Raw genomic sequence first — 15,880 nt, 5'->3', positions numbered from 1 at the left:
AACTGGCAAATAGTTGAGTGTTCTTTTGTGTAAACTTTGACAATGCTGATTCATAGTACCTCTAGTGACTTAATCTTTATTAAGATAATCTGTATAAAATGTATCTATATATGTAATCTATTAAGAAACCTATATAAAGCCAAATTTTGACCTTTCTATGGAATGGGTATTTTTTTCCAGAATAACTTAGAAGATGATGAAGATGTGGAAAGGAAAAATGGTATAACCCAGGGAGACAAACTACGTGCCTTAAAAAGTCAGAGACAGCCACGTACCTCACCATCCTGTGCATTTAGGTAGATCTGTTTTAAACACTTCAATTCATAGTGTGTTTCCCTTTGTGAATAGAACATTTAATCTTCTCTTTAATCTGTAATCTTCTCTTTTGAATTTTGTTCTACAAATACTAAGTTTACTATTTCGTGTTGTTTATTAATTGTTTTATCACTGTTGGGAGTAGCTAAAGTTTAGAAGTTTACCAAAAGCAACTGCTGCATCTCAGTCTCTGGAATTCTACCTTAAGCTGCAAAGCAGTTATCTCTGGGACTGTTTCAAATTCCTTTTGGATTTCTCCCCTTCTGCTGTGAATGAGTTTCTTGTCCTGTGTTGGATCCTCACAGGTGTGCTGAGGCTATTGTGTTGACTCATAGTGTATGGAAAAGTATTGTATGCCAGTCTCTGGCAATCCAAGCTAAGTCTTCAGCTTTACCTTCTATTTTTGAAAATTGAATAAGCAATTCTTACCTGTGCCTGTAAAGTTATAAGCCATCTTGACTTTGAAGTCTCAAACTACTCACTGGAATCAATGATGAGACTTGCATTCTGATCACAACATTTGAAACCTGCTGGTAGTTCAGATTGGGTTTAAAAAAAGGTTTTGGAATTAAAAGGTGCAAACATTTGTAAATATCATTTTTAAAAAATTTCAATATACTGGGTGGCAAGGCCCCAGTCCGCAAATTAATATAATGGGAAGCAGCAACATTTCTTTGACTTATAAATAAGAGACACACATAGCAGAAGGATGTTTTGCTGGTATGACAAACACCAAACAGATTCGCAGGGAATTTAGTTTTCATGTGTAATCTGGGAGAAACTGTAGCACTGTAGTCAGATTGGGTCTTTACCGAGTTCCTGATCTAAGGAATAAAGGTTCATATTGCTCAAAGATGAGGTTATCATTCTCTGCAGTATTATGAGAAAAGGGGATAGCAAGCCTGGTTCTGGGTAATCTAGTATCCATTTGCAAGGTTTCTCCCTTTTGCTAATTTAATATTTTTACTGGTTTGATACCATTTGATGTGCCTTGTGGTCTTTGTGAAAACGTGTGGCCTGGTGATATGTGAGCATCTGTCTTTGATTTCCGCAGGTCGGATGATGCAAAAGGACACCCAAGAGCAGTGTCCCAGCCTTTCAGGTACTGCCAATGAGGTTCAATGTCTAGTAGCTTGTAAATATATGCTTCCTTTTAGCTGTGTTTCCCAAGTCTCAAACATGAAAATCAACTGTACACAGCTTTTTGATTTTTAAATTGCTTCCTTTCTCTTCCATATTGTTTATGCCTTATTTTTAATGCTTACCATGAAAAGGATTTTTTTTTTTTTTTTTTTTTTTTGTTGCTGGTATGCCCACAGGGCTGTGTGGTATTGGTAGAGACATCAATGTATTTTGTGCTCTTAGCTCATTGTGGGGGTCTCTCAGAAACTACAGGTGCTCTGCATCTTTCTTCGATCTAGTGATAGATCGAGCTTAAATTGTTTCCATTTCTATTTGTCCTCTTTCCCTCTGTTTTTTCCCAATCAGCATGCATTTGTTCCCCTCCTTTATTTTCTGGTCTTATTTTCTTCTCTACCTTCCTTTTGAAGAGGGAACACTAGTTTTGTTCTGTAAAAAAATGTCCCCTGAAACCTCCTGGAGTGGTACCACAATCCAATGTGGCACTCGGTGAGAGCAGTAGAGATGTTTGGTCAAGAATGTTGATGAAATAAGGGAAAGAAGCTCTTCACCTGCTGGTTCTTATTCATTCTTAGGTTTAGGACTGTTTAGTGAGGGCAGTTCTAAGAGGGCTCAAGCTTCTGGAGCTTCTGGAGAAGCTTGAATTGCTTCTTGGTAGAATTTTTCCCATAGAAAAATCGCTTCTTGGTAGAATTTTATTTTGAAGGCAAAACATGAGCTTAAGCTGCTGTTTGGAGGGTGGATAATGAAGGAGAGAGTCTACAAGTGAATAAGCTTTTGTCTAGCAGAGAGGAAAACAGAGTTCAGCTGCATTAAATGATTTATCTAGGATCAAGTAGATTTGATATTCAGATTATGACTGGGCCCTGGCTATCCAGATTTGGGTGTTTTTCCTTTTTGTCCACTTGGCAAATATTTATTGAGCACCTGCTCAGAATCCAGCATTGTGCCAGCCACTGGGAATTGAAATGAGAGAGAAGTCTTTGCCCTCAAGGAGCTTATATCAAGTAACGGAGATAGACAAATATCAGATGATGCAATATGGTATAAGAGCTATGATTTACTATGAGAATATATGTTGAAACGTATATTGCTTGGGAACTCAGAGAAGGCTTGCTTGATGAGGTAACAGCTGATTGGACCATTAAAGGCTAAGTGTGATAGGAGTGGGTCAAATGGACATGGAAGATAAGAGGTAAAGGATGGGAAGGAGATGAGTAAATGCCCTGGCAGGGAAAATAGCCTGTGCACACTGGACAAACGTGTGGACGCTACCCATTCAGGGAACTCAAGGCATTTTTATGTAGCTGGAATAGAGATGTCCAGTGCAAAAGTGTGGAAAGAAGGACCTGTCCAGATTTTGGAGGGATTGCATAAGCCAAGCCAAAGAGTTTCTATAGGCTTATGGCACAGAGGAAAGATGAAATGATTTAAACAGTGAAGTGACATGATTCACTGAAGGCTATTCACAATTCGAATTGTTTAGAAAAAAGATTAAAAGATGCCACTCATAGTCAAGGGTAAGAAATAAAGATGGCCTCGCCTAGGGTAGTTGCAGGGTGGAAAGGAGAGGATGGATCTGAAATATAAGAAATGGAATCTAAGGTTGTGCTGAGGAATGAATACCAGTGGCGAAAAAGGGCAGTGACCCAGGAAGACAGGATCATGGCTAAGAGGAGACTTTGACTCCTGGGTTTGAATCCCAGGTCTGCTTTTCACTAACTGAGTGACTGGATGAGGAACTTTTCCTCTGCGTTTCTGTTTCCTCACTTGTAAAGTAAGGAGAGCAATATTAGCTCCTTCATAGGATTGTTGTGAGGTCAAGCTGAGCTGACATCTTTAAGGTTCTCAGAACATTGCCTGGCAGAGTTAGCACTGTGTCAGTGTTGGCTGCCGCTGCTGTCATCACTATTAGGACCTGTCATGGTATCTTTAAGACTGATTAATTTATCTTGTCCTAGCTAGTTGCTGAATGTTTAAGATAAGACTACTTTATTGTGACACTTTGCCATTTTTCTCCACAAAGATTAAGTTCATCCCTGCAAGGATCAGCACCTACCTTGAAGACATCAAAAATGGCACTGTCCTCTTCAGCGACAGCCAAGAGGATCAATAGAACTTCTTTGTCTTCAGGTGCCACTGTAAGAAGGTAATTTTTCTCTCCCTCTTCCAAGGTGCTGGTTTGAGGTACAGGAAGCTTGCAGCAGGCAATGAGTTTGGCTGCAGTTTTGTCAGAGCAGGGGATAAGGGAGAAGAGGAGAAACCACAGAAGACCCTGTGATCTTCTGGGGCTTCCGTTCCTGTCTTGGAAGGGAGGAGACAAGGTTGTGGAGGCAGTGGTGCAGCGCGTGCTCTTCTTCTAGTGAGTCTGCAGCTGACTTAGTGTGATCCAGAAAATGGAGTTCAGTTGCATATGCAAATGATATTGTCATTTCTCAGTTGACATGTATAGGCAGGGGAGAACTAACCCAAATGGGTAGGGATGTTTGATGTAGTCGTATTATTGAATATGTACTCCCCTTACATGGTCCTTTTCCTTTACTTCCCACCCCAGGGTAAATAAAACTCCCTGATGTTCTGTTTCGAGATCTGTAATTAAAGTGTTTTAGCCAGTTTCTTGGGTCCTAGTTAACTGCTTTTGACAAAGAAACTTGATATGTATAAGGCAAGGCTACATATTATCATAACACCAAGGGTGGTGAAGAAGCCATCTTGACATCATTCACATTGATCAGTATTGTCTTCATCATGTTCCCCTAATGTCATGAGTATGTTTTAGAAACATGAGCTCTGTGTGAGTGTACACTGTTGTCTGTTTTTTCCCTCCTCACTTGTGTTTTCCATTCAGCTTTTCCATAAACTCCCGGCTAGCCAGTTCTCTAGGGAACTTGAATGCTGCAACAGACGATCCAGAAAACAAAAAGACCTCCTCATCCTCTAAGGCAGGCTTCACAGCCAGCCCGTTTACCAACCTCTTGAATGGCAGCTCCCATCCGACTACCAGAAATTACCCTGAGCTCAACAACAATCAGTACAACAGAAGCAGCGGCAGCAACGGGGGCAACCTGAACAGCTCCCCAGGCGCCCACAGCGCCAAGACAGAGGAGCACACAACCATCCTCCGACCCTCCTACACTGGACTTTCTTCTTCTTCAGTGAGATTCCTGAGCCGTTCTATCCCTGTAAGTTCGCAGACACCACCTCCTGGTCCTCAGAACCCTGAATGCAACTTCTGTGCCTTGCCTTCCCAGCCAAGGCTGCCACCAAAGAAATTTAATAGCGTCAAGGAAGCCTTCTGAGCGATGCCTTCCCTCTGTGCTGTGAAACTGTCTATGCACTACATTCTGCTAGCTCCTCTGCAAGTAAACGCCACGTTTCAACTGGGTTTTCTTCCTTCTTTTTCTTCCTACCCTGCACTCCTTTATAAGTAGTTTCTCTTAAAAGGGAAATAGCTTTCGTTCTTTTGATTATGGACATTGTTGACTTCAGTTACTTTTCAGTTATGTTTCCAATCACTCTGAATATCTGGTGCTAAGCCAGGAGCTGATTCATACAGCGGATAGCATTTGCTGGGGGTGTGCTGGTTTGGGAAATTATGGCTTTTTTCACATCATTTATCAGTGAATGAATTTTGGAGTATTGACATGTGGAAGGTACTGAATGAACGCTATCTTCCTAGAACTAAGCATTAGGCTCTTGAATATTTCACCTCCTGCAAGGAACTGACCCAGAATAAAATAAGTGGCAAGTGGAAGATGTTTCTAAGAAGGGCTTATAGGTAGGTACCTGGGATGCAAGTGGAGGAGCAAGCAGAGTATCAGGAAGGTGTTTAAAAGTAGCCAGCACTCTTCTAGAGAAAGGTGGGAAGACCTCCAAACACATCTTATCCGTGAGATCTCTATTTAGGTTACCAAGCTCTCTTTAACAATCAATAATACCTGGTAAGGTAAACTCTGTTGGTTAACTGCTATTATAAATTACTTTAATCACCTGTTTTTATTGCCTCTAGGGGTATTGAGATCTATAGGAATGTGAGTTTTGACTTGAGAGTAACAAGGACAAATAGGAAGCAGAAATCAATCCTGTGTATTAAGGAAATACGAAGCATGGTTTGCAACACTGATTGTACTCAGGGCTTGAGCAAGCCCTGGGTGTCTTGGAAGGCTCTGGCCTGGCATCCCTTCACACTCTCTATTCTTGAAACATTTCCTCAGCCATCATCTAGGGAGTGGTTGCTTCTGTAGAGAAGCGGGGAAGAAGAAAGGTGCTGGTGGCAGTGTGCTGTGTATGGGCCACTCAGCGAAACAGGAGCCCCATGGTTCATCCTTAATGACATCCACTTTCTTTAGTTGGCAGTTTAGAAACCATGAGGATGGGCCAGGAGCAGTGGCTCATGTCTATAATCCCAGCACTTTGGGAGGCCAAGGCTGGTAGATCACCTGAGGTCAGGAGTTCGAGACCAGCCTGGCCAACATGGTGAAACCCCGTCTCTGCTAAAAACTCGAAATCAGTGGGGCGTGGTGGTGTGCACCTATAATCCCAGCTACTCAGAAAACTGAGGAAGGAGGATCCCTTAGAACCCAGGAGGCAGAGGCTGCAGTGAGCCGAGATCGCGCCACAGCACTTCAGCCTGGGTGACAGAGCGAGACTGTCTCAAAAAAAAAAAAAAGGAAAAAGAAACCATGAGGATGAGGATGTTTTCTAACATGAGAATGCAGTGTGTGTGTTTAAGTGTGTGTGTGTGTTTATGTGTGTGTGTGTGTTCATGTTTGGGTGCATTAGATTCATTACCACTCCTATCCCTACCTCAGACCTCTTTTACAATTTATTCCCACTCTATCCACTCTCAACCCATTCTCTAAGAGGAGCCTAGCGTATCTGACTTTCCCTGTCCAGTTTTACAGGCATGAGCCCCCGTGCTTGGCCTTGGCATTAGTTTAGATTCCTTTACAGAATAGGGTCCCAGGAAACTGCCAACCATCTACCCCTTAATCTGATTCTGAACCCACTATATAAATTGAGTGTATAGGTATCATAAAAACTTAAATCCATGTAACTAAGGATTAGATGTAAAAAGATAATATATTTACATTTTCCTAACTATATGTATAAATCATATACTTTCCAGCATTCGTTGAGCTCAGTCAGCGTTTTCACATACTGACTGTGGATCAGCCTCTTCTTTTGGATCAGAATGCAGATCTTTGCATTTTCAGAAAAAGTGCTGGAGATATATAGATAATCATACAGTCGTGTGCTGCCTAATGATGTTTTGGTCAATAACAGACCACATATACAATGGTGGTCCCGTAAGATTATAACGGAGCTGAAAAATTCCTATTGCCTGGTGACGTCGTAGCCCTTGTAGGGTTATAACTGCAGTACTCATGTGTTTGTGGTGATGCTGGTATAAAGAGACCTACTGTACTGCAGCCATATAAAAGTCTAGCAATACAATTATGTACAGTGCATAATACTTGATAATAAATACCTGTTACTGGCTTATGTATTTACTGTACTATACTTTATATCATTATTTTAGAGTATACGCCTTCTCCTTATTAAAAAAACAAGTTAACTGTAAGCCTCAGGCAGGTCCTTCAGGATGTATTCCAGAAGAAGGCGTTGTTGTTAGAAATGACAGCTCCGTGTGTTACTGCCCCTAAGACCTTCCAGTGGGACAAGATGTGGAGGGGAAGACAGCGATATTGATGATCCTGACCTGGTGTAGGCCCAGGCTGATGTGTGTGTTTGTGTCTTTATTTTAAACAAAAATTTGGAAAGCAAATACTAAAAATATTTAAAATAAAAAAATAGGATAAGGATGTAAAGGAAGAAAATATTTTTGTACAGTTATACATACAATGTTTATTTTAAACTAAGTGTTAATTTCAAGCGATTGGGAGTTGATAAAAAATTAAACAATAGTAAACTAAGTATTACTACAAAAGAGTCAAAAGTTGAAACAATTAAAAAGTTTATAAAATAAAAATGTTACAGTAAGCTAAGGTTAATTGACTATTGATGAAAGAAAAATTTTTAATACAGATTTGGCATAGTATTTAAGTGTACAGCGTTTATAAAGTCTACAGTAGTGTTCAGTAATGTCCTGGGCCTTCACATTCAGTCACCACTCACCCAATGACTCACCCAGAGCAACTTCCAGTCCTGCAAGCTCTATCCATGGTAAGTGCCCTTTACAGGTGTACAATTTTTAGATCTTTCATACCATGTTTTTACTGTTTATTTTCTATGTTTAGGTATGTTTGGATACACATACTTACTGTTGTGTTATAGTCGCCTGCAGTATTCAGTACAGTAACATGCTGTACAGGTTTGCAGCCTAGAAGCAGTAGGCTATACCATTTAGCTCAGGTGTGTAGCAGGCTCTACGGCTTAGGTTTGTATAGGTGCACTCTGTCATGTGCACACAACAATGAAATTGCCGAAGGATACATTTTCAGAGTGTATCCTTGTCATTAAGTGACACATGACTGTGTAAATAGATTACATACGTAAAGGTATTGTATAATCCACACTTATAGCTGAATGCCAGTAGCATTGGTAGCTTGACAAGAATAATTTCTACATTTTTGTTTTCCTCTTTGCTGGTAGAACCATGGAGGCATTCTTTAGACAATTGTTAATCTCTCCTAATGATGTTTACATAACTTGATTTGGGTCTCATTCCATATTTTGTTATTTCTTTTCACTTCTCCTCCTCCTCGTCCCTCTTCTGGCTAGAATAGAGTGATTTTTAAATAATTGAATTTAAGAAATAGTCTGTGTGGGCAGTTGCTGCCACTTCACTTCTCCTCCCTCCTAAATTTATCATCTTATTGTAAAGAAAAGCATTTATAAATAGAATTATCAACACAACATTTTCCTCCCTCTCATCCTCCCTGGAAGTAAGAAGCAGCAGGTCTTTGTAGCAGACCCTCCCCCCTTTAACTTTGCTTAGAAAACCTCCTGTGAGAGGGAAAGCTCCAAGTCCTACTTCTGCTGACTTGTGGTCAAAAAGCTAAATTATGGTGAAAATTCCCATTTTGTGTGGAATAAGGAGATTATGAGTTATTTTTGTTTATGGTCCAGTGCAGCTTGTCTAGTTATGCTGGGTTTATTGTCTAAATAAGATCATCCTTCTAGTTTTAGTACTTCTGAAGATGTGAGATTAAAAGCCTTGAAGAACTAGAAAAATCACTCCATAAAAATGTTTTAAAATTCTTAGGTAGGAAAATGAAGTCTGCATGGCAATATCCTCCCAGAACCTTTAAGAAAGACCCAGAAACTCTTAGGGATGGGGGTGATGGGTATTTAGAGGGAATCTAATATTTTAAAAGCTACAATTAGCATCTCTTTTGAAAGCTGCAATTGCTCACTCACTTTTTGCAGCAGTTCAGCCCCCAGAAAAATGTAAAAATGATTTCCTTATTCTGTCATTAAATCGTTTAACACAGAAAACAAGAACAAATGTTAAGGATTCCTTATGGTTGTGACAGAATGCTGAGGAACAGTCAGATTTTATTTTTATTCATTTGTCCTCTTTTGCTAGTCTTGCAGTTTCTACTGCCCTGTGAAATGCACACACAAGGTTACATTTTTATTGACCCACTTACTGTAAAAAATGAGTTTCACTCCCTGACACTGAGAGGAGTTTTCAAATGCTTAAGAAATGAGGGACATGTGATTATGGTGTAGGTGGGGTGGAAGTATTTTATTAAATTGAAATTACTTGTGGTATCTGTCTTGAATATTTGCTATGCTTTATTTTTATGACACTTAATCACTGGATTACTAGTCATCTACATTGACCTTACCTGACCCCCAAGTCTGAGTTAGGTCATGTTGCTTCTCCCATAAGCCTCTCTACATCCCGCCTTGGTCTAAATCAGAATACTCTTTTTCAACTGGAATTTGCATCATCCACTAGACTATATGCTTTGTGAGGGCAGGGATGGTGCCTCTGGTTTTCATAGTTATATGCCCTGTGCATGGCATATATTAGGCACTCATTAAGTGTTTGTTGATTGGATAAAAGGATGGATGGATAAATAAATGAATGCTCTATAGCTTTAATAATAAAACTATACAATAAGTAAAACTTATTATAGCCTGTAATAAGCTTTGTTATGCACTTTCCTATCTTAATCTTCAAACATTCGCAGGGATATTCTCATAGTGAAGGTTGTAGGTAATGTCAGTGGTGCCGTTCATTGTCTTGGAATTTTTCCTTTCTTCTCCATTCAGTTGCTTCCTCATCCCTATTGTGTTTGAGTCTTTTATGATCTTCCTAACTTGTCTCTTTCCACCTTTAATTCCTACTTTAAAGTAGGATTGGCAGACTTTTTCTGTAAAGGGCCAGATAGTAAAGATTTTTAGCTTTGTGTCCCAACTATTCAACTCAATACATAAACAAAAGGTGTGGCTATGTTAAATAAAACTTTATTAACAAAAATAGGTGGTGGGTTGCATTTGGATAGTGAGCTTCAGTTTGCCAACCCCTGCTTTAAAGCATTGCCAGATAAGATATATAGATTTCAGTATCTTATTTCCCTGTTCAGAAATGACCAATGGTCCCCTAGTGCTAGAACATAAATACTGACTTTCTTTGCTGAGCTTTCAGGCCCTCTGTACTGCATTTCTGTAGTATTGTATCTTTGCACCAGCATTTACCTTGCTTATTCTCTTGTCCTCTTCTCCCACTATGTTCATGCCTACTGCGAGTCTTTAGGAAGCCCTTTCTTGGAAGCTCCCTGCCCTCCTTATCAATTTCTCATCTTTAAATAAAGACATTACCTTCCATGTCTTCTGTGAAGCTTTCCCCAATAAATGGAATCCACCCTATCATTAACAGTTTATTTTATCATGTATGCTATTACATACATGAACGTCTATATTTGTTTACATATTGTCTGTGTATGTAAGAATTATCTCCAAATTTAAACTTCCGTTTTTAGACATTTCAAAACATTCTTTTATAGTTCATAGTGTCTAAGACAGTACTGGTCACAGGCGGGAATTAAAAATTAAAATACTCATTTGGTTGAAAGTTGAAAGCAAAATGGAAATGAAATATTGTGTGCTTCCTACTTTCCCTTAGCATTCTTATATGACAGTTGAAGTTGGCTTAAATGTAGTTCTTTTTTCTAGTGTTAGTAGCATTTTTATACTCAGTTGGTTAATGCTGCTCTTTGGTTATGAAGACTGTGTGGATGTTTTCCATCTCAAATTTGACCAATGTAAGAACAACCTTGGTAGCCTATGAATAGGTTAAGTTCTTCTGTGTTCTAACACCAGGCGGAATACGTGTGTATTTTAAGGAATTGTTGGTCCTTAAAGTAGGACCTGGAATGAGGTCAAAATATTAGAATCTAGCTTATAAAATAACCAGTTTGATGAAAATCTGAGTGATTGGCAGTGCACTAAAGCACGGTTCATTTTTACTTTGGAATAATGTTAGTGCTGACAGTAATAAACTACTTATTGATTGTGTGAATATCCATTCCCAGTAAAGTGCTAAAACTTTCCAGTGGTATGTAGTAGTGTTTCCCGATGTCAATTTGTTGTCTTTTCCCTCTGCCTATTCTCCATTTTAAAAATTGGTCATCTTGTCCTGATTTTAAATATGACATTTTTATTAGTCTGCTTTTGTTGCTATTAAGAAATACCTGAGGCTGGGTAATTTATAAAGAAAAATAGTTTATTTGGCTCACAGTTCTGTGGGCTGTACAAGCATCGCACCAGCAATCTGCTTGGCTTTGCGTGAGTCCTCAGGAAGCTTACAATCATGGTGGAAGGCAAAAGGGGATCTTGCGTATCACATGGCAGGAGGGAACAAGAGAGAAGGAGGATGTGCGAGGCTCTTTTAAGCCACCAGATCTCAGGTGAACCATAGAGTGAGAACTCACTCGTTACTGGGAGGACAGCACCAAGCCATTCATGAAGGATCCACTCCCATGACCCAGGTACCTCCTACTAGGCCCACCTCCAACAGTGGAGTCATATTTCAACAGGACATTTGGAGGGGATAAAACATCCAAACCATATCAATATTCATTTATTAATTCATATTAATATTATTAAATATTAACTAAGTGCTAATATTTATTGCAGTTAAAGATTAGTGCTGGCTTTCTATTCTTTTGTTGTATATTTATGTTGCTGTGGCTTTTCATCCTTCCTCTTTGTTGTGGCATTACTTTAGATTTGATGTAATTTTTCAGCTAAGGGATACTAACTATGTATCAAGAACATGAGCTCAATCTCAGTATTGAACCACACCTTTGGCATTCATTCAACATTGCGATTTTTTTTTCTCTTCCCAAGCGGACCTGAGAATGTTACTTGACAAAGTATCAAATCATTACGAGGCCAGCATGGTTCAGATGATGCCTTTACATTTGCATATAAGCTATTTATATGTTTGCAGTATTTGTAGATACATGTTAACTATAATTTAAGTTTCCAGTGTTAAATAGTGGTTTATGTTAATTTTCTGTATAAAGCCTGTCAGCTATTTTTGACTCTACATTTGAAAAGACTTGAAAATATAAAACTTGCTTTAAGTAATAAGGTTGATCAGAAATATATAATAGGTGAGGATTAATTTATATTCTCAATGTATTAGAGTTATGAATCACCTTGGTTGTTCAGCTTCATTTTATACTTTCTTATGTAGTGTCAATAATACTACTAGGTCAATAGAAAAGAGTCTTATTTTAATCTTGCGTCTTATTTTTTTGGCTAGGAGTAAAAGAAAGCAAGTGCTTTTTATATACCTATAAAAGCTGGCTGGGTGCATGGTTCACACTATAATCCTAGCACTTTAGAAGGCTAAGGCAGGAGGATCACTTGAGGTCAGGAGTTTGAGAACAGCCTAGGCAATACAGAGAGACCCCATATCTTAAAAACTGAAATTAAATGAAATGGAAGCTTATCCAGTTAATAAAGCTATAGCTAATATTTATGTAAGTGTCTACCATGAGCCCAGTATTTTTTTGGTAGAGCAAGGTAAGACAAATACATACAAGCCATTGTCCTCCAGTAGATTAAAAACTTCATGCAGGCATCTTCTGGTGGAATTGATTACTCTTGTTTTTCTGGTCCTTTCTGTTTTTGCACTGCTGCCAGAATCCACTTAAAATACCAGTTTCCTAATGTAAGTCTTTGTTTAACAGCTTCTGTGGCTGAAGAATAAAACCAATTATTATAAGATTTTTTCTCTTTTTTTCTGAAATTCTGTAGTTTCACCATAATATAGCTATATACAGATTAATTACAATTTATCTTGCCTGGCGTCAGTGTGTACTTTCAATCTTAGGGCTGCATGTTTAGTTATGGAAAATTCTCAGCGATCATTTTTTTTTTTTTGTAGAGAGTGTCTTGCTATGTTGCTCAGGTTGGTCTCGAACTCCTGACCTCAAGCGATCCTCCTGCTTTGGCATCCCAAATTGCTGGGATTACAGGCTTGAGCCACCACACCCGGCTCCACTATCTTTTTGGATGTTGCTTTACTGCCTTTCCCCTTATTTTCTCCTTTTGCAATAGCCCCACAATTTTTAATATTTTTTATTTATTCATTTATTTATTTTTTTAGAAGGAGTCTCACTCTTGTTACCCAGGCTGGAGTGCAATCTTGGCCCACTGCAACCTCCACCTCTCAGGTTCTCCACCTCCCAGGTTCAAGTGACTCTCCTGCCTCAGCTTCCTGAGTAGCTGGGACTACAGGTGCGTGCCATCACGCCTGGCTAATTTTTGTATTTTTAGTAGAGATGGGGTTTTGCCATGTTGGCCAGGATGGTCTCAAACTCCTTACCTCAGTGATCTGCCTGCCTTGGCCTCCCAAAGTGCTGGGATTATAGGCATAAGCCACTGCACCCAGCCAATAGCCCCCAAAACTTATAGTGGAGCCTTTCAATCTGTCGTTAATATTTCTTACCTTCTTTTTATATTTTTCAGTTCCTAAGCTCTAGCTGTATTCTGATTGAATTCCTCCTATTATTTTTCAATTCATGGATTTTCTTTAATGTGTCAATTCTGGAGTATATCCCCCAATCCACTGACCTTTGATTTCAGGGGCTATATCTTTCCTTTCCAGCATTTCTAATTTGATCCTTATGATAGCCATCTGTTCTAATTTGGGCTCGCCTGTTTTTGTTTTATGGCTTCTTATTCTTTTTATGTGTGTGTATGTGTGTATATGTGTATATATATATTTATTTATTTTCACCAGGAGGATCTCAGGTGATAAGGCATTTTGATATTGCCTTGTTATTTGCATTTCACCCTGTGAGAGTTTGCCTTGTGATTGCAGACTTTGTCAGTTCTCATAATGTTCATTTACCTTGTGTGTTAGGGAATTTTGGTTCATAGTTTCAGATTGCCTGGGAGTTTTTGTGTGTTTCTCTCCTCTCTCTCTCTCTGTTTTTCCCTCCTCATCTGCTGACCTTCTTGTTGGCTCTACCTGATCATCTAGGCCTTTGGGTTTAGAAAGAGACCTTAACAACCCAGCCTTCCATCTCTTGGTGATCTCCTCCCAGGCTTGCTTCTCAGGCAGGGATGTGGCTCCACCTCAGCCCTGGCCCGAGGGCAATGGTCCCAATTTCTCTTAGCCTCCTTCCCCATGTGGGAGAGCCTGACTCCACCCCTGATTTCAGGCCAGCGGCTTTTCACCTATGTACCCACATGAATGGAGCACCTAGCCACCTCTGCAGGCTTCCAGCTATGTAGCCAGAGTCCTACGACTGTCTTGATTGTTTCTGGGCCACAAAGATGTTGATCTTGCTTTTAAATTTCTGCTGTGCCCTTTATTTCTTCTTCATCTTTAAAAATATTTAATACATGCATACAGAGGGTAGTTTGGAGTGTACCATGTCGACATTAAGTAGGTCCAGTCTCTGCAGCTTGCCGTTCAGTGCCTTTTTCAGCCTTCCCCAACTAGCTTTCCAAACTCATTTCCCTCCCCTCCTGAACATGAACCTTCTGCTTCTACCAGGCAGTTTCTTACATCCTTGAATGTGCACGGCTCCTCCTACCTCTGTGTTTTTCTTACATGCTAGGTCCCCAACTTGGTCTCCCTTCCTCCCCCACTTTGCTTCTCACCTCCTTTCTATCAGGAGTTGGCCTAAGTCCAACCTTCTCCTCTGTGAAGCCTTCCTTAACCTCACCAGACCATAGCAATCCTGACGTTTTTTGAAGTCTTTCTGTTTGTATTGGTTATTGGCCTTCCTCATCCCTCTTTTGTATTGAGAGTCACCTATCTTGTGGATGTGGGCCTTGCATCCCCACTGAATTCCTTGATTGAGGTTAGAAAATGTCTTTTATTTTTGTTATCTCCGAAGCATCTGGCATTGAGCTATGCTTACCTGTTTGATTGTGGGTATACTCAGTCCATACTTGCACCTTTTCTAATATTATGTAGGTCATCTGTTTCTTCCAAACATTTGAATTTTACTGTGTGTGCACGTGTGTGTCAGATCTTTAACTTAGAAAGGCATATTTTCATTGCAACTCCCTCTTACACACACATACGCATACATGTGGATGTGCATGCACGTGCAAACAAGCACAGACACCATGTGCACATTGCTTGTAAAGTCATTGGATTTGCCCGTAACAGAAACCTTTGGTAAATGACACAGTCTCTCCTTGATAGTGAATGTCTAACCAACTCAAAGGTTGATATATGTGGAGAGAACTGTTTTTATCAGTTTAGAAATAGATATTTTTCTCTCTTGGGCAGACTGTTGTGAGTCCTTCAGCCTTCTGTTATGAAAAAGCAGTAGACTGTAAGAGAAAATCAAGAAGTCTCCATTTGAACGTGAGCAAAATAAGACTGACCCATTCCATCTCATTTTCCTTTATTTACTCTTTAAGTATACATTACTTACTCTCTGGTAGCTCCTAAATATTTCTGGTTAAGAGAGGAAAGGCTGTGTTCCCACTTCCTATTAGGAACCTCATTTCCATGCTCTCCTGCCTTTTGCAAACATCATCCAAGGATACTCATATCTTTTTGTCCTCATCACTGTTATTACCCTCCCTTCATCCCTGGAAGACTTTTGCTTCTACGTTTTAGCTGCCTAGGCACTGCCAACATTCTGAACAACTGTAACATTTTTCTAATCATTATCATCATCCACTGTTTCTTGAATACCTTCTATGTGCCTGATATGGTATTAGGTACTTTATATCCATTCTTTTATTTATTTAACCTGCTATTTACAGATGGTGAAATCAAGACTCAGAGTGGCAATAACTTGCCCAAGGTGTCACAGTGATCTTATTTTAAACTTTCTTAACTTCAGTTATCTTTATTTTTGTTCACTTGAAAATTCGTTGAGTAAACCTTCTTATTGCTTAGCACATTGCTTCTGACATCTTGAATCCTGCCAGCCTCCTTTAAACATTTCCCCCTCCTCCTAAC

At 39.5% G+C, this 15,880-nt stretch overlaps 1 protein-coding gene across 4 annotated transcripts in view; it reads left to right on the top strand.

The window, feature by feature from the left end:
• The window catches only part of CDC14A (cell division cycle 14A), a 168,378-nt gene that overhangs the window by 142,694 nt on the left and 9,804 nt on the right, over window positions 1–15,880 (top strand). For 2 of the 4 annotated variants that reach the window (XM_033199723.1, XM_033199720.1), the window contains 4 exons: window positions 181–296; window positions 1,370–1,417; window positions 3,482–3,604; window positions 4,304–4,830. In XM_033199723.1, coding sequence (XP_033055614.1) covers window positions 181–296; window positions 1,370–1,417; window positions 3,482–3,604; window positions 4,304–4,754 — 738 coding nt within the window. In that variant the 3' untranslated portion in view covers window positions 4,755–4,830. Of the gene's footprint in view, window positions 1–180; window positions 297–1,369; window positions 1,418–3,481; window positions 3,605–4,303; window positions 4,831–10,159; window positions 12,800–15,880 lie in introns of those variants that run through there. The other 2 variants (XM_033199724.1, XM_033199722.1) reach the window with 2 other exon arrangements.

The sequence above is a fragment of the Trachypithecus francoisi genome, unplaced genomic scaffold (genome assembly GCF_009764315.1).
Source record: "Trachypithecus francoisi isolate TF-2019V2 unplaced genomic scaffold, Tfra_2.0 Lachesis_group5, whole genome shotgun sequence".
NCBI classification, from domain to species: domain Eukaryota; kingdom Metazoa; phylum Chordata; class Mammalia; order Primates; family Cercopithecidae; genus Trachypithecus; species Trachypithecus francoisi.
The sequence above is the reverse complement of the archived record's forward strand: the minus strand, read 5'-3'. Positions and strand labels throughout refer to the sequence as shown.